This window comes from Tubulanus polymorphus, chromosome 1 (genome assembly GCF_964204645.1).
Source record: "Tubulanus polymorphus chromosome 1, tnTubPoly1.2, whole genome shotgun sequence".
Taxonomy (NCBI): Eukaryota; Metazoa; Nemertea; class Palaeonemertea; order Tubulaniformes; family Tubulanidae; genus Tubulanus; species Tubulanus polymorphus.
In genome coordinates, this window is record NC_134025.1 from 19,319,711 (window position 1) to 19,345,567 (window position 25,857).

Genomic DNA, 25,857 nt, shown 5'->3' on the forward strand with positions numbered 1-25,857 from the left:
TCAATGACCTTGAATCTTATTCTACGAATCAACGCCCCCTGGTGACTCTTGAAACTCACCACAATCATATAACATGCCTTATGCTACAATTTTGCAATTGATTGCTGTAACACACTATTCCCAGGAAATATGCCGAGGTACCAATATAATATGGAAATACTTAGTTATTGTACTATTCAACGCCCCCTGGTGGCCATATAAAACTAGGGGTCCAGGGACACCATACCCAATTGAGAAGTGGTTTCAGTTGCTCAACAATATACAAAATATGTAAAGGCACGAATATAATATAGAAATACTAAGTTATTGTATTATTCAGCGCCCCCTGTGGCCATGTACAAAAACCAATGACCTTGAAACTCACCAAAATCATAGAACACGTTATGAGCTACAACTTTCCAATTGATTGTGGTAAAAAATATGCTTAGGTATCAATGTAATGTGGAAAAACGTTTTTCCACCTACGAATGAGTACTGACGACACCAAGATGGCTGCCAATTGCGTCATAATTGGCTGATCAAAAATACCAGTCTCAGGTATAAAAGATCCCTTACCAAAGAATACCCATCACTAATTGCAATGAAAAATGGCAAACCAGTAGGAAGCTACAGGATTCAGAATTCAGGCAAAAATTGACATTTTTGGGCGCCAAAAAGGTCCTAGACAGCTATCTTGAGTTCAATTGACCCAATTATCCTTATGCTGATGAGCCCTTGGGGAATTCAAATATATCCCAACGATCAAGATGATTTATCAATGCGTCTTCAAGATTTCCCTCCAAAATAAAGGACCATGGGTCCAGTAGGATCAACTGAGTACGTTTTAGTTTTGAGCACAAAAATCGATTCGTTCTTGGATTTGCAATTACGTATAAACAGCTGATAACGATGAAATAAATCATCATGGTGCACTGTGTAGTAAGCATGTTCAACTTAGTTGATATACATGGTACTGGGTTTTCCCTATGAGTCACAAGTACCTGGTAGAACAGTTCTCTATAATGATGTCACTGGGAAAGCCCTTCTAGAGGGATTTCCAAGTGATGCCCTTCTGAAGGGCTTTCCCTGTGATGTCATAAAACTAGGTCAAGCATCAATTAGTAGAATCGGAAAAAATTTATTGAAATTGCACATTTTCTCCCAGTACTTCCAAACGGCTTAGAGCTGATGGACGAAACCGGCCATATTAATTCCACCATCCATTTTCCACCTATTGACAAAAATATCAGCTGTGCATATACAGTGGTTACAATTTGTGCCACAAAGAGCTAACAGAAACTAACTAGGGGTCCAGGGACACCATGCCCACTTGGGAAGTGGTTTCAAATGGTCAACAATCTAACAATTTCACTATTCAGGAAATACTAAGTTATTCTACTATTCAACGCCCCCTGGTTACCATATTCAAAACCCAATAACCTTGTAACTCACCATAATCATAGAACATATCATGAACTACAATTTTGCAATTGATCATGGTAACAAAATATGCCTAGGTACCAATATAATAAGGATATACTAAGTCATTCTACTATTCAACGCCCCTGGTGACCATATAGAATAACTTATGTCCTTAAAACTCACCACAATCATAGACGATGCCATGAGCTACAACTTTGCAATTGATTGTGGTAACAAAATATGCATAGGTATGACTATAATATAGAAATACTAAGTTATTGTATCATTCAACACCCCCTGGTGGCCATATACAAAAATAAATGATCTTGAAACTCACTGAAATCGTAGAACACAATATGGGCTACAACTTTCCAAACAATTGTTGTAACAAAATATGCTTAGGTATCAATATAATGTGGAAAAACTTTTTCCCAACTACGAATGAGTACTGATGCCACCAAGATGGCCGCCAATTGCATCATAATTGGCTGATCAAAAATACCGTTCTCATGTTTAAAATATCCTTTTCCAAAGAATACCCATCACAAATTGCGATGAGAAATAGCAACCAGTAGGAATCTACAGGACTCACAATTCAGACCAAAATTGACATTGTTGGGCACTAAAAAGGATCTTGAGTCCGATCGACCCAATTTTTCTCATGCTGATGGCCCTTGGGGGATTCAAATACATATGAAAGATCAAGGTAATTGATCAAAGCATCTTCAAAATTTCCCTCAAAAAGTTCAAAAATGTGTAAAAAGTGCTGATTTTGGCGAACAGTCGGTCATCTTGATTCCGACAGTGCCAGTTTTTGGGCTGAAGATGTGTCTAGGGTAGATACATGTGTAACCCAAATATCAAGACATTACATTAAAGCGTCTTCAAAAACTGGATTCCGTCTACGGACGGAGGGATGGACGCTATGAAGGACGAACAGACAGACGACAGACGAAAAGTGAACGAAATAGCCCACTGGGACTAAAGTCCCAAGTGGGCTAAAAATATAGCTTAATAAATCTGGACTGAGTGAGTTTGACCATAAAAGGTGAGACATATGGTAATAACACAATTACCTTTGCACCATTTCTTCTTGTTCTTTAACCATATGTGCTAGTTGTTGAAAAATACCTCCTAATTCAACAATAGTCTGTTCTATATTTTGCATAGTATCTGCCCGACTCTGAATATAGGAATCCTAGAATGTAAAATCGTTATTCCTGTATCTTAAATTTCAGGTAATAAGGGTCAAAATCTCTTTGCTTCATTATATTGTAATGTTTTTTTATTGTAATGTCTTTTTCTCTCCTTTTTACTCTCCATTTCCTGTATTGTCCACTTTATTGAATATTGCCAAACCGATGTTATGTAAATTGTTCAAAATTATTAAGGATCAATAAAGTTAATTTGGGTTGAATTTGGTTATCAATTTATTATGTATGCCAGGTCTGATTATATTGTATTCAAGGGGAGGGGGTCTAGGTGTGTGTCTCAAACCATCAGTAATCCAGCTTGAATAATGACGCTATATAGTTGCCAAGTTGTGAAAGTGGCATCACTGGTCCCGGAGTGCTCGCATGAAACATCACGATAGGGATTTACCATTGACACAGAACAATAAAGAAACTTCTATCAAACCCATTTTTGTTTAAGCGAATATATTGACAGTGTATTCCACATGTAGAGGTGGTCCTGGAAAACTAAGTACTTATGCATGGGGGAGTTGTGTACAGAATTTTGCATACATAATAGATGGACGATCCTTTAAGATGAACATTATACAGGTACTCAATCACAGACTGTATCACAATCATTGACAACATTGCAAATCAAGATTGCTTCGTTAGATTTTGGACATTTATTTCATCCATGGAAATATCAGCAAACGGGAACCCCAGCTCCTCAAAAATCCACTAATCACCCCTAGTAATATTGTATTTTACTCAGTACCCTCAGTGTTTATGATAAACAATAGCTTTCCTAGACTGGTAACCAGTTTCTATTCTTAATTAGCATGTTTCATGATTTGTTAAAGCTTCTAAACTTTATCAAATCATGAAAAACACAATCCTGAATGCTCGCGGAGAACATCTTATTGAGAATCTAGTGCTTATCGCTAAGGGTGCTGATGAATTTCAAAGATCAAAAGGCAGCAGTACAATGATGTCATGGAGTGGGTGTTCCCATTCGCTCACATTTCTTTTCAAATATGGTTCTGACACAAGGGCTCAATTATATACACAGTGTTTCACTTACCTGTTCATCTATAAGTTGTAATTGTTGTTGATATCTATCACGATCAACATGATCCATATCTATAGATACTTGGCCTGAATTTGTTGCTTCATCTTGAAGCAATATTGAACCTGCTGAAATGATAGAAACATGATTAGTGATACAGTTAGCCCCTTGGATGCAAAAAATTTAGGGCTTTTTGAAATCGATCAACATCACTCAATGTTTGAATAATTATACCATTCATTCATTCATGAAGTAGAAGTGTCTATGTACTAAATATTGTTAAGCAGGGACACTCAATACTGCTAAGTAAAAAATACCCCTAGGGGAATACACACATATGTGAAATATCAAGGCAAGTGGTCAAAGCATCTTCAAAATTTTCCTTGAAAACTTCAGCTAGAAGATCAAAGGTCCTGTGCTCTTAAGCTCCTGCTTTAATTAACACAGTACAATTGTGATTTTTTTGGAAGTAGGCCTAACACAGGCAGTAGCAAATAAATGCTTTGGATTAATTTTTCCTCTCAATGATATGCGATTAATTCATACTGAACAAAACTTAAATAAGATAGATTTGATGTTTTTGCTGAATAAAATAAAATTGGATTTGGTCGCTTTAATCAGACAAAATTTGATTTGAATTTGATATTTCAAGCGGAATAAAATACAATTGTCGAAGATAAATTTTCTGCTGTGTATTTGAAAATGTAATTCCATAAACTGATTCAATTCATATTATATACTGACTGCATCAGTGATTTAAGATTTTGGCGGTATAAAATGGTATATCATCGGTTTATCTTTACTAGTTCCGATATGAAATCCAATTTTTTTCTCTCTGAAATATCATGACGTTAGGCTAATCTCTTAGTAAGCTCATCACTTCAATTTCTACAGACTCATTGATTCAAGAAATTGAGTACACGCAAAATTATATTTCAGAAAGGATGTTATATTTTCTCTTACTTACCTTGGTTTGTCCTATTATACGGAGTCATCGTAGTTAATTCTGAAAACTGCTCTCTACGTGATTTTTGTTGCTTCAGATTCTGAAATAAATCCAATTATGACATTAGTTATGAATCTATATAAGACTACTCATGTAGCGTTGTTATATTCTCAATGAATATTTGTGATATTCCAATAATAATACTTACTTCAGTTCGTACTTCTAAAACGGATTTGAACTCATTTGACATCGAGGCAAGTTTCGACTGAAAAATATGTATGTTACCAGAGGCGTATTAAAAATGGCATTCAGGTGCGAAGGTGTAGGGAACATGTATCTATGTAAAAAAGGTCACATGACATCATGTTCTCGAACCACACACCACCAGTGTGAAAAAGAACCTATCACATGAGATGGCCCTGGATAAATTATAGCTGTATTGTTTGTCAGCGCAATGATAGAAATAAATTGCCCATGGGCAGAGTGTGGTTTACCTTGAAAGCTAGAGGTGATTTGGAGTAAGGGCATTGCCTGAAAAATCTTTTTAATTCGTGACTTCAAAGTTCTACAAGTTTATATTGTATTTTATCTTTCTAACAGAATTATTTTGTAGTCAAATAAGACCAAAGATACACATTTGTTACGGTTCACACGTACAACATTTCGTAGGGTACATGTAGGCGCGGCAGGGAAAGTATTTTATATTTTCAAAAAAATATTTTCCACAATATGAACAAATATTCAAATAAAATTCATACAATGTCACATATCAGAGGGTGGCTGAATATTGAGTCCTGGAAACCTCTTCCAATGTAAGGCCGCGGAAGCTAAAGTACCGGTACAGTTAGAAATCGGTGTATTAGATCGTTTTAAATCCTGGAATTTACCACTACAATATTCAGACCTCGACCTATACCTATAGTTTGCTGCTTAGTATTTTCAGGTCACAAGAAATTACAATTTATTACAAATTCTATCAAACAGAAAACACAGCGCTCATCTTCAGCCTATTTCATGTCAAACGTGCATCGCCACATATGTAGTAGTGTATACTGTACGTTTTGTTTGTGTGTGTTTGTGTGCAACAGTCTAATGATAAGAACTCCACGCGCATGGAGGCCTTGTTTAAGTGAATGTCAATCAAAACAATCACCAGGTTTTAAAATGAAACAAGACCTATGTCGGATATGTGAAATAATTACATTCTCACCAGCAATGAGCATTTGAAATTCGCACGTATATGGCACCTAGTCCAATAAAAAGTTTGCCATTCTATGGCTTTCCCATTGTATTTTAGTAGCGCCGGAATTCCCAGTATATCCCAAAAACAGCCAATCACATTCGCTCATAGAGACGACGAGGTCATTGCAATTTTATACGCAAGAGATAAGAATTTTTCCGCCAAAAAGATTTTCGCCAAATTTTAACAAAGTTGACCATCTCATCGACGGAGGTTCGCCATGTCTTCAATCTCATTGATTATGCGTTGTTTAAGCCGAGAACCAATGAAACAAATGCTCACAAAAAATGTACTGCGATTTTACATGAATTGGCTCAATGCCAACTTCATATCGCTGATATAGGTAAACCAAAAAGTGACAGTCCATTCACAACTTGAGAACACAGTCTCAAGATCTCGGGACAGGAATGAATAGTTTGACTACAGCCATTCTTAAATCTACAAAATGAAGTCACACTCCAGGTTACACTACTTGTCCAGAGACACTTCACCTGACTAGGGAGGGGGGATTTGGGCAAAACTATTTGAGCATCATTATTCTAATTGACCATGTTTTTGGTGTACAATGCCTCTCGTAAATTATAAGATTATGCACGTATCTAAAAAAAACCCTGTCACCCCCTATCCAGGAATATGATGATATGGCGTCGGAATCCTAGGGTACTGAACTCAAAAAATGTCGTTTCTGAGTCAAATTTCTAACCATGGTTATCATTCATCTTCCGTATGAAAGTCATTTCCCTGCCGTTTTACCATCAGCACAACGAAATAACAAATAAACAAGGGTTAGTTTTAATAAAATGCTCATGGGCAAAGTGGTCTACCTTGAAAACTAGGGCTTGTTTCCAAGGGCATTGCCTCTAAAGAGTTTTTAGCGTTCAGAGTTGTATCTTATATTCCATTATTATCTAAATCATTTCGTAGTTAAATTAGGGCAAAAATCTATATATTTGTTAGTGGTTTATGTCCAAAATTTGGTAGGGTAGCTAGATGATAATGATATGAATATTTTGAAAAATGAATATTGCGAAAAAATATTTTTTACAATCTGAAAAATATTTTTTTCTCAATTAAAGTTGGTGGCTGAATATTGTCCTGCCTCTTCAAATGTAACCGCAAACGCTGATCTACTGTTAAAACGGCAACATGAATAATATCTTTTTTCAAAATTAAATTTATATATCACTCATCAGAGGGTGGCTAAATATTGTTTTGGCAACCTCATCATAGCCGCGGATGCTGAGAAACGGTTAAACTGGCTTATAAGTGGATCATTTTAAACCCCGGATTTTACCACCAAAAATATTGATCTCGACTTTGTATATATTATAAAGGACCAATGGTCCAGTGGCTCGCCAAACTGGTGTAAAGTAAAAAATCTGTCACGTAGGCTACTGGTATGCAAAATTTCATTTCATTGAAAATTCAACAAGAAAAAAATATAAAAAGGACTCAATTTTGGTCAGTGTGAACTTTTAATGGTCACTGACTTTAAACGAAAGTTCTTAGAAATCTTCGGAAAATTGATTATGGGCCTTTTGTAAGAACAAATGTTCATAATTTTTATACATCCCTAGAATGACATAAAACTACTAAAACTATGAGTCACCCGTTAAGATACGGTACAAACCTGGTGAGAGCCTAGGTTTAATCCGAAGTTTTTTATTATCATATAAGGACCAACAATCACGACAGAAGCTCCAAAGTTCTTCAAATTTGAGGCCAGTGCCGGTTACTGACGAAACAAAGTTTATCGACTGACATGGTTTTTAATAATTTCATGATAGAATTGCTTTAAGTAGCTTACATCTTCACTCAGACAAATGATCGTTACGCGCAATATACACCTTGCCGCACGTACTCTATTACTGATACATACACTCAGTGAACACGAGAGTATAAGGCGATATTGCCTACACGACTGTACACGACTGTTTTCAACGCGACCGCCCATCACTGTGCCGCAGTTAACGAACTAATACTAATAATCAGGATCCAAAACGGATCACTTATGCTTCAATTAATGATGATTAAACAAGTATTCCAGTCGTGTCTAAAAATCTGATGCTACAGTATATCAGCCGTGTGGCAAACACGTAGTAAATTTCCGCATATTGAAACCACATTTTCGTCAGATATCTTGATGCAACGTTACCTTATGCATGGGATACAGGGATGTGATTTTTCCGGCTTAAACCGGATTTCCGGCCTTTGGTACCAAAATATTGACCCCCTGGGATTTGCACAGATCCGTTGAGAGAAGTGGGGGGGGGGGGGGTGAGGTACTCTGCTGACTGACGATTGGTACCGGTGAGCCATAAAAGCGTTCAAGACCGGACAATCAGAAGTCTTTTTTTGTGCTGGATTGTTGCGCTGTGTCAGAATTCGACGACGATCGACGACCCTCGAGCAAGTGTTGAGCTTTGTTTCTATGGAGAGATTGATCGATATAATTAGCGTTATACATGCTACTAATAGAAAACGTGCCGTACACAGTATAGAAGTATAACACGAGATAGAAGAAGGTGCGGCAGTATAAAGGTAAAATTTTTAAACAATTAGACTGGCCAGTAACATCATGACGGCCAAGTATTAGAACTATAGTTTTCAAATTGGATTAAAGACCTTAAAAAATACTCATGATGACTTTTTACGTAGTAAAAACGGGCGATAACCGGTAGATCAAAACGGCAACATCTGATGACTGAATTCTGAAATAAAATTTTTTCAATTTAACTATTAGACTTGATTTTGATTTTTAGATGTGGTCCCATAAACGTTTTCTGTTACAAAATGATCCTTCAGTGAGAGAAATCGATGCCAAAGCAAAGAATAGATTCATTTGGTCATGGTTGAATGAAAAATCGACCGTAGAGAGTGGTGGAAAAACATACGATCTCAAGTGCGATTGTCTCGCAAAAAGCACTGAATGCGGACTACTTTGGTGCCGTATCTGCCAAGACTCTATCAATTATGCATCAAGTGGGAAAAAGGCCTTGATTAAACACTTATAGCCCAAACATATTAGAAATTACGACGAACAGAAACAAAATATGAAAATAACATCTGCAAGTGGCGTCGTTGCTGTTGCCGCGCCTACTAATACAGGTCGAAAGATATTGTCAGAGCGGATAAGTAATGCTCAGGGAATGGTTATCGGGGTGATAGCAGCAAATAGTCTACCACTGTTTGTAGCTCCCGTTTTGATTGATTTGTCCAAGGAATTGGCCAAAGACCCGGAAGTCATGTCCAAAATTTCTATGGACCGTACATCGTGTGGTTATAAACTTAACTACGGTGTCCATCGGTATATGCAGGATTCGACAGTCGAAAAATTAAAAGCCGCTCCGTTTTGTTTGAACATAGACGAGGCCAAGTCAAATACCAAAAAGTGTGTACTGGGTATATTGGCCAGTTACCGTAAAAACCGGCGTATAAGTCGAGTTTTTAACCCTTGATTTTACCACTAAATTATTGACCTCGACTTATACGCCGAGTACAGTTTTCTACTAAGTATTTTCAGGTCACAAGAAATATTGATTCTACCAGATAAAAAAGACAGTGTTCATCTTCTCACTGCTATAACAGTTTCAATAATTATTCATGATAAATAAAGCTATTTAATGAAAAAAACCTCTTTCATTTTGACACGGCTTCATTTAAAACGATGTATTCATATATGCGCGCTCATAGCAGCGCTTAATACATTAGGCTATATATAGGCTATATATAGAGTGTGACTCACACTACTGTATCACTGTATGGTAGTGTATTATACCCGAGTGTGTGTGTAACAGTCTATTGATTAACACACAGCAGCAATCAGGCCAATGCACAGTGGCGTGCGTGAAGGCACACATCGTTATCAAAACAAACTATTCAATACAATGATACTAGTAATTATTCTTCTAAAAGAAGGGACTCGACTTATAAGCATATAAGGATATATGTTAAAATCATGAAATGTAGATCTAAAAATCGACCTCGACTTATACGCCGCGTAGACTTATACGCCGGTTTTTACGGTATTTTTCCGTCCAGGATGGAAAAGTCGTGATTGAGCATTTGGACGCACTTAGCTTGATATCCGTTAACACAGCTTCGATTCTTGGTGGTTTAGACAGCTTGTTTGAACTAGGGATCCAGGGACACCATGCCCACTTGGGAAGTGGTTTCAAATGCTCAACAATATAACAATTTCAATATTCAACGCCCTCTGGTGACCATATACAAAAATCAATGACCTTGAAACTCAATACAATCATAAAACATGTCAGCAGCTACGATTTTGTAATTGATTGTGATAACAAAAAATGCCTCGTTACCAATTTAATATGAAAATACTAAGTTATTCTACTATTCAACGCCCCCTGGTGACCATATTCAAAACCCAATAACCCTGTAACTCACCATATTCATAGAACATGTCATGAACTACAACTTTGCAATTGATCATGGTAACAAAATATGCCTAGGTACCAATATAATAAGGAAATACCAGGTTATTCTACTATTCAACGCCCCCTGGTGACCATATATAATAACTAATTTCCTTAAAACTCACCACAATCATAGATGATGTCATGAGCTACAACTTTGCAATTGATTGCGGTAACAAAATATGTATTGGTACAAATATAATATAGGAATACTAAGATATTGTATTATTCAACGCCCCCTGGTGGCCATATACAAAAAACAATGAACTTGAAACTCACCCCAATCATAGAACACGTTATACGCTACAACTTTCTAATTAATTGTTGTAACAAAATATGCTCAGGTAACAATATAATGTCGAAAAACTTTTTCCCACCTACGAATGAGTACGAATGACACCAAGATGGCCGCCAATTGCGTCATAATTGGCGGATCAAAAATACCTGTCTCAGGTATAAAACATCCCTTTACAAAGAATACCCATCACAAATTGCAATGAGAAATGGCAAACCAGTCGGAAGCTACAGGACCTAGAATTCTGGCCAAAATTGACATTTTTGGGCACTAAAAAGGTCATAGGATGGCCATCTTGAGTCAGATGGACCCAATCTTTCTTATGCTGATGAACCCTTGGTAGATTCAAATATAATCGAAAGATCAAGGTAATTGATCAAATCGTCTTCAATATTTCCCTCGTAAACTTCGAAAATGTGTAAAAAGTGCTGATTTTGGCGAACAACAATGGCTGCCAGTCGGCCATCTTGATTCTGATAGGCCAGTTTTTGGGCTGAAGATGTGTCTAGGGTAGATACATGTGTAAACCAAATATCAAGACGTTACCTTGAAGCGTCTTCAAAACTTCCCAAAATAACTGGATTCCGTCTACGGACGGACAGACGACGGACGAAAAGTGAACGCAATAGCCCGCTGGGACTAAAGTCCCAAGTGGGCTAAAAACTGTCAATTTCCTCGAGCAACCTTCTTGCAATTCTTATGGATTCGTGCTCTGTGATGAGAGGTTCGAAAAATGGTCTCGAAGTTAAAATACGCCAGGAAAAGAATCCGTTGCTTCTTGATGTAGATGGGGACATCTGCCACCATCTGCATATTGCTGCGAAACAGTTTGCTAAACCATTTGAAGGAAATGTTGATGGACTTTTCAGTGACGTCCATAACGATTTTAAATGGTCTGCAGACCTCAATGACTGGCTCAAAGAGATTTGTTTCTTGTTAGATGTACCGTATACTGTTCCAGAAAGATTTGTCAGTCATAGATGGCTGTCGGCTTATGACTGCGCTATTTTTACGATTAAAATGTGGGATGCCTTCGTAGTTTTCTACTACGCATTTTTAGCGTCTGAAACGGCCACATATACAGATATGATATTGAGTATGTTCCGTAAACGCGGCACTAGTGTAGAGGCAAGAGCTCGTATCAAATCCATTTGGGAAGAGTTGCGAATTAAAGCCAAAAAGCTGACCGACGATGGCAAACAGCGTAAGAAACGAATCGTCGATAAATTATTGTTTAAGCCGAAGGAAGCGAAGTTAATCATCAACTTGTATATATCGGTTTATCCGTTGTTATCCAAGTACGTAAAGTTGTTCCAGGGATCGGATCCTCTCATTCATGTACTTCATGATAAAATTGAAGAACTGTTTAGAGAATTTCTATCATGTTTTGTGAAACAAGAAGAAATCATTGATGCAGACGTCAATCAGCTGAAATCCATGGATTTGGATGAAAGTAGCTCACGCTTACCGAGGAAAGAGTTTTTCGTTGGATGAAAAGAACACTAATGTAGTAAAAGACCACGGTCGTGACTCCGTGGTCACAGCGTTTCTGGCCAACACTGAGACGGCATATGTAGAGTGTGGAAAAACACTACAGAGGAAGTTACCATTACAAAACCAATTCCTAATGGCAGTTTCAGCCATAGACCCGGCATGCCCAAAGCACCACGCCATGATGAATAGCCTCTTACAGCTGAAGAATTTGGTTGGTATTCTGGAAGAGTCGGAACTTGAACAGTACGACCTTGAAGTGCGAAGGTAAATTAATTATACGTGTACATCTATAACTATTTTTACGTGAGCTTTGATGCCAATTTAAAAAGAAATAATTTGTATCCTTGTCCTGGGTCTATGTATTTTTAATAGATGAGTATTCCCGATGTTTTTATTTTGAATGGTTTCTGGTTGACAAGTCTTTGCCGCTATAATATAAATTATATTATAAGATCGATGAAAAAACTGGAAAACCAACTCTGAGAGCGGATGTATATATAATATATATAATAAGTTTATTTCTTCACTAAAGAGATACAATACAGAAATACAGTCATCACTATTACATAAAAGAAAAGTTACAGAAAGTACTTCTACACTGTAAAGCGTAGTAAAGAAAAAGGACAAAAAGGGACCCCAAAGGGGGGTATACTTTTAATGAAAAAAGCCTAATGCCCTGGCGGAATGGATGGACATGATGTTAAACACAAGTATGATAAGTATTAATACAATCCTATTATATGTCTTTTCAAATTCCGCTTGAATATATCGATGTTGGATGCTTGCTGAAGTTCAGTTGGAAGAGAATTCCAGACTCTAATACAATTAATGTTAGGAGAAAACATCCTGATATTGGTTCTGTAATAAGGTAAACGAAATTGATTAGAGTTACGGGTGTTGTGGGAATGAAGATCAGAAATACGAATTAAACTATTGGACAATTTGACAGGCAGCAACACATGGACAGATTTATACATCAGTACAGAATTTTGGAACACATTGATGTCTTGAAGTTTGAGTTGATACGACTTTTTGAACAGTGGAGTAGTGTGTTCTAGAAAATTTACCCCACTAGCAATGCGAATAGCGCGTTTTTGAAGCAAAATAAGGGGTCGTAACCTAGTTACATAATTAGATGCCCAGACGATATTACAGTACTGTAGATACGGAAGGATGAAACCGTTGAATAACTTGATGAGCGCGGATCTAGGAAAAATACGTCGTGCTTTTCTTAATACACCAATATTTCTGCTAACAATAGAGCACAGCTTGTTTATGTGGGAGTTCCATGTTAGGCTGTCGTCAATTATTACACCAAGGAATTTTGTTTCTCTGTTTCTAGTTATTGAAACATTACCCATTACAAGGTCGATATCATCAAGAATATTGATCTTTTTATGGAAAAGCATATAATTCGTTTTCAACAGATTAGCAGATAGCCTATTGGAGTTTAGCCAGTTAAACAGTTTAGTGAGCTCAACATTAGTATTTGATTGCAGTATATTCAGATCGGAATGAGAGTTAATGGCAGTCGTATCGTCAGCAAATAGTAAAAAGTTTAAATTACAAGAATAAACGATGTCATTAACAAACAAAATGAATAGCAAGGGCCCTAAGATGGAACCCTGAGGTACCCCTATAGGAATGGGACTGACATCAGATAAATAGTTCTTGAACGACACTTGCTGTAAGCGGTTAGTGAGGTAGGATTTGAACCATGAATGAGCAACCCCTCGAATTCCGTAACTATACAACTTGTCTAATAATATAGAATGATCAATAGTGTCAAATGCTTTTTTTAAATCAAGCATGATACTAACAGTAAATTTTCCATTATCTAGATTCTCAGTGATGTAATTAGTAAATGCGATTAAAGCATGTGACGTGGAGAGACCTTTTCGAAAACCGAATTGGTTACATGAGAGAATATTGTGTTTATCAATAAAAGAAGATAACCTGTTGCTAACAGCTTTTTCAAAAAGTTTTGAAAATGCTGGTAAAAGTGAAATGGGGCGGTAATTGGACACATTATTTATAACACCGGATTTATAAACAGGGACTACCCTAGCCATTTTGATACCCGATGGGACAATACCAGTAACAAATGAATTGTTAATTACATGCATTAACGGTTTGCAAATATGCTCGATAGACTGTTTAAAAATAAACATAGGGATTTCATCCCATCCAGATGAAGTTTTGCCTATAAACTGTGAAACAATGTCATGAATTTCTATTTCAGTAACCGGAAACATAAAGAAATTATCAGATATGTTAGTTACATGTGTTTCCCTATTGGGTTCTGGTTGCGGTATATCGCTAGCAATAGAGGAGCCTATAGTACTAAAATAATCATTAAATAGATTAGCAATAGCTTTACAATTATTTATAACAGTACCACAGGAGTCTAATAAGGCAGATGGTAATTTTGGAGGGCCCTTCAAGGCTAAGGTCTTTTTAATGACGTTCCATGTATCCTTTACCTTGGATTTAGAAAAATCAATGCAAGAAGCGTAATACGAACGCTCTGCGAATCTGAGTAAGTGTTTAAGCTTATTATTATATATAGTATACTCAGATTTATCGTCAGAGTTACGAGATTTCAAATACTTTTTATAGAGGGAATTCTTACGTTTAATCGATATAAGAAGCCCTGGAGTTAGCCACTTATGGTTATTTTCCTTATTTCGAGCCGAGGGTTGTTCACACAATTTGAGGGGAAAGAAATGATCGAATAATTCTTTGTACATAGATAAAAACACGGTATATGAAGACTCAGGATTAGGGTCACCAAGCACTGGATCCCAGTCAGTTTTTGAAAGCGCATCACAAAATAATAAAATAGATTTTTTAGGATAATGGCGCCTGAAAAAAGAGTCTCTAGTGGGTTGACAGGTAGTAATATCAGAAAATACGAAAACAGGCAAATGATCTGAAATGTCAAAGGTGAGTAAACCCGGTACATGTTTACTCAATGGTATGTCATTTGTGAAAATATTATCTATGACTGACTGAGAGTTTTCAGTTATTCGAGTGGGTTTATCATTTAGCGGTAGAAATGATAAGGAGCACATAGAATCAAAGAAATGTTGTACTCGGGAGTCTTCGTTATAGTCAAGGAGGTTTATATTGAAGTCACCCAGTATATAAAATTTACGATTACTAATCAAAGGCCAGGATTCAAGTTTATCAATAAATGATTGGTTAAAAGAGTTGATATCAGGACCCGTCCTGTATACAACGCCTACAACTACATTCTTAATTTCAATGAATAAAGATTCATATACATTATTACAAACACATAAATCAGTAAGGATTTTATATTGAATGTTATTCTTTATATACAAACAGACACCACCACCATTGCTAAATGATCGGCTTTGAAATTCACAGTTATATCCGTCAAGGTGATATAGCGCATTATTGTTGTCATTTAACTTAGTCCACGTTTCAGTCACTGCTATAATATCGAATACATGACTTATAGATTTTAAGTTACTTTTTAATTGACTAAAGTTTTTATTAAGACTGCGAGAGTTAATATGAATTAAACTAAACTTTCGATTAATAGGGAGGAACTTTTCGTTGAAGTCAGCAGAGCAAAAGTACTGACTAGAAGAACAAGAAAATTCGGTATCTTCAGAAGTATCAAGTGCTATTTTTTTTTTATTTAATACTGGCTTTTTTTACAGACTGGCTTACGCTGGGCGAGGGCGTAGACCTGTCACTACGATTTCGTTTTTTGCCTGATTTCGCAGGAGTCACAAACGTGTCACCATCATCCTCTCTGGTGATTGATGATAAAAAGTTATCAAGAAGGGCGTTTTTTCCGCTACGACAAATATGGATACCCGAACTATCCGACATCGCGTAATACTGCTCGAGTACGGTGCCCTGTGGCTTGAAGACGCGGTTATTATCAATGAATGGTATTCCTTGTTGTTCGCATAGTCGCATAGTGTACGAATTTACGAGTTAATTACTTCGTTAATTTCATTTGATTTACTGCTATTTCCTCTCTTTGGGAGTATCGACGACACATGAATTTTAGCGTTTCGGAAGCGTTCCATTGTTTTAGCGATCGAGGTTGAGGTATTGACCTTCACCGAGTCGGGATCCTTTTTGTGCCTGTTTACATCGCACGTACCCAAATGGATAATTACGGTATCGATCTTGTCAGGGTCTAGGACTGGTTCGCATAGCGATATCAGGTGTTTCTCAAAGTTTTCAAAACCTCCACCAGGTGCACAGACGACATGGAAATCCTCACCAAACTGGATGTCTCTGATATTGGAGTCTCCGATTACTATTTTAGTTTTTTCTACATTTTCTATAGCAGGTTGCCTTTCAGTTTCAGTCATGTTGTCAGGTAACAAAATATTCGGATTTTCCGGGGGATTATGATCTGAACTATCGATCAGCACGGGGCAGTCGCGCTTGATGTGCTCGACTGAACCGCAGTTAAAGCATTTGCGCGGTTCAATTCTAGGCGGTTTGAGAGCGCAATGATATGACGAGTGATCAGTGCCACCACAGTGCGTACAATTTGTACGATTCTCATCACAGTATAATCTTATATTAAAATCTCCAAACTTTGTGTACGTGGGGATAACTTCAGACACATCACACAATTGCAAATATCGAGTCCCAGTAAATATTTCTGTCCCTTTGATTTTCCCACGTTTGATAGATCCAGCAATATAGGTCCCATATTTGCTCATGAATGAAACGATCGTTCTGTCATCGAGTTCGATTGGCGCATCAACCACCTTAATCGAAACTACGTTTTTTGTGACATCATGAAGGGAAATGTCTGTGTCTTTGATTATGAGAGGACCACTACACAGAGCTCTTTTCGAATCGGCATCTTTAACAGTTATTATGCACTGTTTCGGTGTCAGTTGAATAGCCAAAATGTTACTCACATCAATCCGAACATTTATTCCATTAATAATATCCTGATGAGCCAGCTTTCCCCTATACTGGGATAAGTTAAAGGCTATAGATAAATCCCTGTTGATATTAGACATTGCTGCACTTATAATACACCGAAAATAAGATAAATTCTGAAGAGCACGGTCAGTGAACGTGTCCACTATCCGCCATTTTGTGGATAGTCTGGTGGGGAATGGTAGATCGGTCGAAGTATCCAACACTTTGCAAGATGGCAACTACTCTGTTGTCTATATTCCACGGACCACAGGTGAGTTTAACATTTAATTTCATTCCATGAATAACTGCTATTAACAAAGTCATTGTACGAAATCTAATTCAATTTTATTTCTACCGTAGGTCGAGTCCAGCTTTAATGTTATGGGTGACATTTTACACAGCAAGGCCAGTAACACTAGTATACGCACGTATGCTGCCTATCAAGCAATAAAATTTCGCCTTCATTCTCGTGAAAAAACGGCAATAGAATTCTTCAGAAATGCTCCTCAGCTAGTTGCAACAAACATACAGAATTCTTCGCGGATTTACAGAAATGAGCTAAAAGAGCTAAAAGAGGCAAAAGAAAACAGAGAAAAACTACTCAAAATAAAGAGAAATCTCGAAACAAAAAAGACACAAAAAGCTAAATGCCAGGAAGCCGCAAAAAGAGCACGTGAAATACACATCAAAGCCCAGAAACGAAAAAGTAGGGCGAGAGTGTTGGAAGAACTGGCGAAAAAGCTGAAAAAGAACTAGCCTAACTGTAGGCCTACTTCTCGGACTTTCCGTTCATTTGTATTGTGTATTATCTTTTAGTTCAATAAATGTTCAGCTGGAATTTCTATCAAAATCGCTGAGGAATTATGGTGGGATTCGAATCTACAGTCTGTCGCTGTGATCCAACTCGCGCTGACCAATCGGCATCCTTCTTACAGATGAGTCTTACTGTCTGTCACACATGCTCTTCGTGCAACGTTTTGGTCCGTAATTTCGTTAATAATCGGTTGATCTGTAAATATTATGCATCAATTTGTTCAGTAAGGAAATTGCATGCAGAAATAAATCATGAACTGGCATAGATTTGTTTGTGTTTTCTTCTATCAGCGATAGTTAACGCTCGCGTAATGCTGAAAAACGGCTTTTATGGCCCGTCACGTGGCGCCACCTACTGTATTTTGATATGCTAATGAGCAGGTGATTTTCAGCATAACGCGAGCGTATGCTGAGTAAACTATCGCTCATAAATGAAAACAAAAACAACTTTAGTGAAAATTGTTGTTTATTTCTGAATGCGCATTCCTCACTGAACAAATTGATTGTCTATTTCCTGGTTAGAATTAGGAACATCGTTTTTATCCGAAATGCTCTAAAATCGCTCTCAGGGCAATGAAAATTCAAAATTTTTCTGGGGGAGGGCCCCCAAAACCCCCACGAGTGACTTCGCGCCTACGGCGCTCGTTTGATTGCAGCTTTCCTGCAATATGAGATGAGTTCCGGATTTTTGATAAAAATGAAATCACATCCCTGGGGATATCAAAACTAGATGAATCATTGAACACATCATACACAATAATTCGTTTTGTCATACACCTTGAGTATCAGGATTCGCACTAGAAATAATGAATATCAACTTCTTCAATCGTGCCATCATTTTGTTTGTGAAATAACGCGCACCAGTTGATCCACCTCGTTCAATGTTATGACGTCATGATGGAAGTCAAAACTGGGTCAACACAAATTTTATGTAACCAAGTTTTTGAGGGGTTTCGTCTTTGAAAGCCCATAACTACTGAACAAAGCGTAGGATCTTGGCGATATTAAGGTCTATCGATGCAAATAGCATTGGATTTTCACATGTGTGATTTTGGACAGGTAAAGATGCTGCATAAAAAAAGGCGCTCAAATAAATCGAATTTTTGAAACTGGTAAATTTCTCAAAAAATATGAAACCCACAGCTTTCAACTTTGCGCACCATAAAGAAAAACCAATTAGGAAATATATTTTTGCTTAATCCGTTAATTTCGCCCAGTAGTAGTGAAATTACAGGCTACTGAAATTGCGTTTGAGTGTGCTTAAAATAGATTTGAGCGTAGTGTATTAAGCATACGAATGATTATCGAGCGGCCAGACCGTTGACATAAGCTCGCTAACGCGAGCCACAAATATTGACCTCGCGACGAGTATAATAGTTCGCTGCTAAGTATTTTCAGGTCAAAAATGTTAATCAACAATGTTTTATTACAAATTCTACAAAACAGAAATTAACGCACATCTTCTGCTATAACAGTTTAAATGATTATTCATGATAAACAAAGATACCTTATCAAAAAAGACTTTCATTTGAATGCCACTTGAAACAATGCATTCATACGCCGCTATAGCGTGCATTACTTTCTGTATCACTGTATTATAATAGTGTATACTATGCGAGTGTGTTCAGCACTTGCGCACGTGATTGGATATAGAAGGCAATCAAAACAACTAGTCAATGAAACGATTACCGACTGCGGATGTATGTGAAATGTATTCTATCAAATTCTCACAAACTGAAATTCGTTCTACACTATTTTATCTTCCAGTAATTCCAAAAAAAAATTTCAGTCGGCACCTTTTTGACAGGGTGGGTGGGAAACCATAAACAGGTATATTTCTTTGGGCTAAGACAATGACGAGATAAATCCCAGCCAGGCCACTATTGACACTGCCAAATTCCCGGAATTTCCTGTATATCCCAAAAACAGCCAATTACATTCGTGTGTATATGTCCCAATCAAGGACATTGCAATTTTATATGCAAGGGCTAAGATTTTTCCCACCAAAAACAGATTTTTTGAGAAATTTTAATTAGGCCGACCATGACATCAACGGAGGTTTGCCATGTCTTCAATCGCATCAATCATAAGTCGTTTAGGTCGAGAACCAATGAAACAAATGCTCACATTTAAAAAATGTACCGCGATTTTACATAATAGGCTCAATGTTTCAAGAAATGACAAGTAATTCATCTTATAGATGGTTTATGCCTCATGTAGCACATCTAGAAAAGTCAAATAGAATTAGAATGCCCTAAGGAAACCGTTTAAGAAATCGAATGGTAGTCGAATTGCTAGTTGTTAAAGCTTACAAATTTGTGAATGATATTGCTGATATTTCAGTGTACATTGCTGTATATTGTGACACAACATCCTGCAAACTATGAGTAATACCAAAGTTTTCTGTAACGGGAACACTGCTCCTACTCACCTGCAATGCGACAACAACAGAATTGGAATGCGTTTGTACATGTCGACCATTCAAACCTTTCTGTGCTTTTGAAAGCTGAAAAAATTGAAACATATAATGTATTTTTTCTGAAAGTACTACAGTTCAACACTAAATCACTAAACAGTTCATGTCTTTTCCTAAGAAATTATGACTCACCTCCTGTAATTTGGCAATCTGTTTATTCAAGTCTCCAATATCTTGTTTTATTATATAAGTTAGTTCCTGTATGTCCATTGGCTTATCATCAAATATTGATTTCCTCTTAGCAACTAAAATAGAAAGTCACAAAGTCCCATCCAATTTCTCCTGGTTTTCACTGCAATAACACATATGGAGGGAATGATGGGAATGAAATAATCTTTTCACAGGAACGAAAAGTTTTTTCGAAAGAATGAAATATTCTACAGGACGACTTATTGCAAAACTCACCTAAATTAGACAAATATTTTATCCCCCAAATCCCAAAAATAAAGGCAATTAAAATTTCTTACTCAAGCGCTTGTCATTTTATATGGCAACTTTCCTAGTGTAAAGAAAACAGACTCGCCTGCATATCAAATGAATTATATTAATTCTAAATTGGTCAGTAAAAGTTTATGATTCGCCATGTCATGTATCTATAGTGTTTTTTAATCAAATTTTTTCCAGTTAAACCCCTAAGTCTGACTTGTTCATAATGCCGGGAGAATCAATCGTAAGATTTTCATCCCTGAAACTTAAAGCAACAAGTGATGCTCACAAAAATCCCAAGTGAGATTCATGGAATTGCCTTGATAACTTAGATGTATTGTTTCCACAACAAGTGTTCATGTTTGCCATCTCCAACTTTGCTATAATTCAAGGTAAACAAATAACCCTTTCAGTACGCCTACACCGCAGTGCAATGTATGAATTGGTGATGGATTTTGCTAGTACACTTCACTGCGGCGTATTGATGTAATTAGTAATTAGTTTTATCTCTATTGAAAATTTAGTGAAATACTAGTACCGTAAAAACCGGCGTATAAGTCGAGTTTTTAACCCTTGATTTTACCACTAAATTATTGACCTCGACTTATACGCCGAGTACAGTTTTCTACCAAGTATTTTCAGGTCACAAGGAATATTGATTCTACCAGACAAAAAGACAGTGTTCATCTTCTTACTGCTATAACAGTTTGAATAACTAGGGGTCCAGGGACACCATGCCCACTTGGGAAGTGGTTTCAAATGCTCAAAAATCTAACAATTTCAACATTCAACGCCCCCTGGTGACCATTTACAAAACCAATGACTTTGAAACTCACCACAATCATAGAACATGTCAGCAGCTACGATTCTGTAATTGATTGTGATAACAAAATATGCCTCGTTACCAATTTAATACGGAACTACTTAGTCATTCTACTATTCAACGCCCCCTGGTGACCATATAGAAAAACTTATGTCCTTAAAACTCGCAACAATCATAGATGATGTCATGAGCTACAACTTTCCAATTGATTGTGGTTACAAAATATGCAAAGGTACGAATATAATAAAGAAATGCTAAGATATTGTATTATTCAACGCCCCCTGGTGGCCATATACGAAATCCAATTACCTTGAAACTCACCACAATCATAGAACACGTTATGAGCTACAACTTTCTAAATGATTGTGGTAGCAAAATACGCTTAGGTATCAATATAATGTGGAAAAACTTTTCCCCGCTTACGAATGAGTACTGGAGACACCAAGATGGCCGCCAATTGCGTCATAATTGGCTGATGAAAAATACCTGTCTCAGGTATAAAACATCCCTTTCCAAAGAATACCCATCACAAATTGTAATGAGAAATGGCAAACCAGTAGGAAGCTACAGGACTCAGAATTCGGGCCAAAATTAACATTTTTGGGCACTAAAAAGGTCATAGGACGGCCATCTTGAGTCCGACCGACCCAATTTTTGTTATGTTGATGGGCCCTGGGGGGATTCACATATATCCAAAAGATCAAGGTAATTGATCAAAGCGTCTTCAAAATTTCCCTCAAAAAGTTCAAAAATGTGTAAAAAGTGCTGATTTTGGCGAACAACAATGGCTGCCAGTCGGCCATCTTGATTCTGACAGGGCCAGTTTTTGGGCTGAAGATGTGTCTAGGGTAGATACATGTGTAACCCAAATATCAAGACGTTACCTTGAAGCGTCTTCAAAACTTCCCAAAATAACCGGATTCCGTCTATGGACGGACGGACGCTACTAACGCACGAACGGACGGACGACGGACGAAAAGTGAACGCAATAGCCCGCTGGGACTAAAGTCCCAAGTGGGCTAATTATTCATGATAAATAAAGTTATTTAATGAAAAAAACTTCTTTCGTTTAGACACAGCTCCATTTAAAACGATGTATTCATATATGCGCGCTCATAGCAGCGCTTAATACATCAGGCTATATATAGCGTGTGACTCACACTACTGTATCACTGTATGGTAGTGTATTATACCTGAGTGTGTGTGTAACAGTCTATTGATTAACACACAGCAACAATCAGGCTGACTCGCAGCGGCGTGCGTGAAGGCGCACATCGTTATCAAGACAAACTATTCAATGATACAAGTAATTATTCTTCTAAGAGAAGGGACTCGACTTATAAGCCGGATATATGTTAAAATCATGAAATGTAGGTCTAAAAATCGACCTCGACTTATACACCGCGTAGACTTATACGCCGGTTTTTACGGTAACTAACGATAAAACGCGCCGCGGTGTAGACGCACTATAGTGGTATTCCCGTTATTAAACACACTAGGGTGGAATTTTTCAAAATTTTCAAATTATCTCCAGCACTATAGGGTATTGATTAATCAGCACTGAAAGGGTTAAAAGTAAATTTGTTTATTTGTAATTTGTCCAGATAAATGTAGCGAAATCATTAGTCTGAATGGATTTGGCAAAAAATTGGGCGATCCAGTATTTCATGACAAATTTTTAGTTGTCTGATTCTAACATGTTAGAAATATTTGCTTAGATTTGCTTCAATGAAGGCATTGATTCATGCAATTTGCATGATCCATGGGCAATGTAAATCTAGTAACTCAGAACTAGGGGTCTAGGGACACCACGCCCACTATGAAAGTGGTCTGAAATGAATCTAACAATTTCAAAATTTCACGCCCCATGAAGCAATAAACCAGTAAACTTGAAACTCATTAAAATAACAGCATATCTCATGAGCTATAGTCCTTACTTAAAATTAAATTTGGTAACAAAATATCCATAGATCCTAATACAATAAATGTATGAAGAAGCTAATAAGTTTAAAAATCACCAAAATCATTGAAAAGGTCATGATCTGCAACTTTGCTATGGATTGTGATTACAAAATATGCATGTACAAATAATTGAAAGATAATAATTTTGAATTTCCATTCTCAATTCCATGTGAGGAGATATGTCCTGTGATAGTGCACACAAATCCATGAGAATTAATACACACACGCAGATGTCGAGACGCCTTCATGAATCTGTGTCGAATTACACCGTCATATAACCTATTGTAAGCCCTATACAGGGTTCATAGCCTCCAGGCCCAACTTAATTCAAGTACTTTCAAGGACCTATTTCAACAAAATTCAAGTACTATTTTCTGAAAAATACCATATAAACACTAGTATTTAAGGCGAATTTATTGCAATGAAAATTCCTTTATTGCAGAAATTTAAAAGAAGTACAAACGCAAATCATCATAAAGAAACATCCACGCGTAGCAGAGCACTTGATAACTTTGGAATCTTTCAGCTTTATTTTAAGAAAGATTTACTACATGTATCAGAAATTAATAACTTAAAAACAAGAAATGTGTGGGCCTTTCAACGGAACTACAGGTAGACCTCGCCATCAAATAGCCATACTATCGAAAGCAAAAATAACAAAATTATACAAAATTAAATTACAGCTCATCGACCTATTTACAATCGATTAATTTGCTCCTTTTGAGTTTCGATGGCTGAAATTACATCGGCCAACTCATGTGACTTGTCTTTAGCCAAATTTCTCATGGTCACAGATTTTAAAATGAGCTCATGAGTTTCACTTTGTTTGCGAGATTTCACCTAGCTTCTGTTGAAATTGGTCTGCGTTGAATCAAACTTTTGTATGATTCATGCACTAACCAGGCGTCAGAGAAATGGCACTTTCCCATACTAGCCTATCTAATTTTGAATCCAACAAATTTCGATGACCGGCTTAAACGTCTAAATGATAACAGCTTAACGCTTAATCATGATCAGCTTGGGATACCCTGACATAAAAAATCACTTTTCAATAGTTAATGCTCCAAAGATCGTCAAAATCAAGAACGGTCTTTATATTAATTTGAGGTCATTATTTACTACCAATAATCTATTTAGAATTATTTTGAAGTATTTTGTGTGTTTATTTCATCACAATGGCATTTGTATATACGCGGCGCGCGATAGCGGTAGTGCCGCCACATGTCTACTAATAGATTTGTATACGCATTGTCAGCAGTGAGCCACGTGCCTAATACATTTGTACTGTATATATATACACAAGCCAGCAGTGTATACGAGTCTATAGCACGCTGACAGTACAGAGTCACAGCACTCTCACACGTGGTTGGCAGTGCGCGGGCGTATTGAAGTCAATACAACAAACTAATTGACAAAATTTGGACAACATTAAAAATTCAAGGACTTCCAATGATTTTTACTGAAATTTTGAAAATTCAAGCATTTTCAAGGCCTTGAAAACGCATTTTGTGATTCAAGCACTATTAAGCACTTTCCAGGATCGCTACGAACCCTGCTATATTAATAAGATATTCTTACAAATAATTTCCAAATGTTCAAAATCTCACACAACACAGGCAGAACCACATCATTCACTGGTATATAACGTTGTCATGATATATTCATAGATGCTGAGAACAATTCAATCAGCACGTTGGAAGCATTTTCATTGCTGCTGCCAGTTGCCGATTTTTGACAGGTTCTTATATTGCAGCAGTGAATTTACTTCAATGTTGTTAAAAACATTAGTATATATAAAACAAGCATCATTAAGTCAATTAATGCTGCGGCAGCAGTGGCCACAGTTCCAACGCCAATGTCAAAAATACATCATCATATACGATGATGCACTATACCGGTAGGCCAACATGTATGTTGCATCCTTTATAGGCCTATACACAAGCCCGTCGAAGGGGGGCCTAGGGGTTACCGAACAAACCCCCTAAAATTTGTCATAGTGCCTTTTCTTTCAAAATATTAGTGACAAGATTTTTCAAAATTTGGGTACAATTTTTTGGGGTATTTTTGGGAAATTGAAAGTATCCATTCTCAAATGATTTATTCAGGTTCCTGGGCACTTCGTATTAAAGATCGGTCCTTATTCATGGTAAAGAGTCCTTTTTCTTGAAACAGAACTGCCCCTCAAAAAAGCTCGGCACTGGCCTGATACATAGGTGTATTCCAAACAAAAGCCATTTTTACTTACGTATTGTCAGCTTCTCAAGTTTGGAAAACGTATTTGCGATGTCTTTGCCTATTTTCCTTAAAAAAAAAAAATGGAAGTCTAAATGAGATATAGAAAAAGTAAGATACGTAGAAAAAGTAATGGT

The 25,857-nt window shown here is 37.0% G+C and overlaps 2 protein-coding genes across 6 annotated transcripts in view; one reads left to right on the forward strand and one right to left on the reverse strand.

The window, feature by feature from the left end:
- The window catches only part of LOC141899542 (methionine synthase-like), a 93,070-nt gene that overhangs the window by 12,649 nt on the left and 54,564 nt on the right, over positions 1–25,857 (forward strand). The gene's annotated exons all lie outside the window — the stretch shown is intronic.
- LOC141899564 (syntaxin-5-like) overlaps positions 1–25,857 on the reverse strand; it is a 38,490-nt gene that overhangs the window by 4,686 nt on the left and 7,947 nt on the right. For 4 of the 5 annotated variants that reach the window (XM_074785941.1, XM_074785949.1, XM_074785966.1 and 1 more), the window contains exons 4-10: positions 25,734–25,789; positions 20,410–20,522; positions 20,233–20,307; positions 4,797–4,853; positions 4,610–4,688; positions 3,658–3,770; positions 2,478–2,599 (exon numbers count right to left, since the gene is read on the reverse strand). In XM_074785941.1, the coding sequence (XP_074642042.1) occupies positions 2,478–2,599; positions 3,658–3,770; positions 4,610–4,688; positions 4,797–4,853; positions 20,233–20,307; positions 20,410–20,522; positions 25,734–25,789 (615 nt within the window). The remainder of the gene's footprint in view (positions 1–2,477; positions 2,600–3,657; positions 3,771–4,609; positions 4,689–4,796; positions 4,854–20,232; positions 20,308–20,409; positions 20,523–25,733; positions 25,790–25,857) is intronic. The other variant, XM_074785975.1, reaches the window with a different exon arrangement.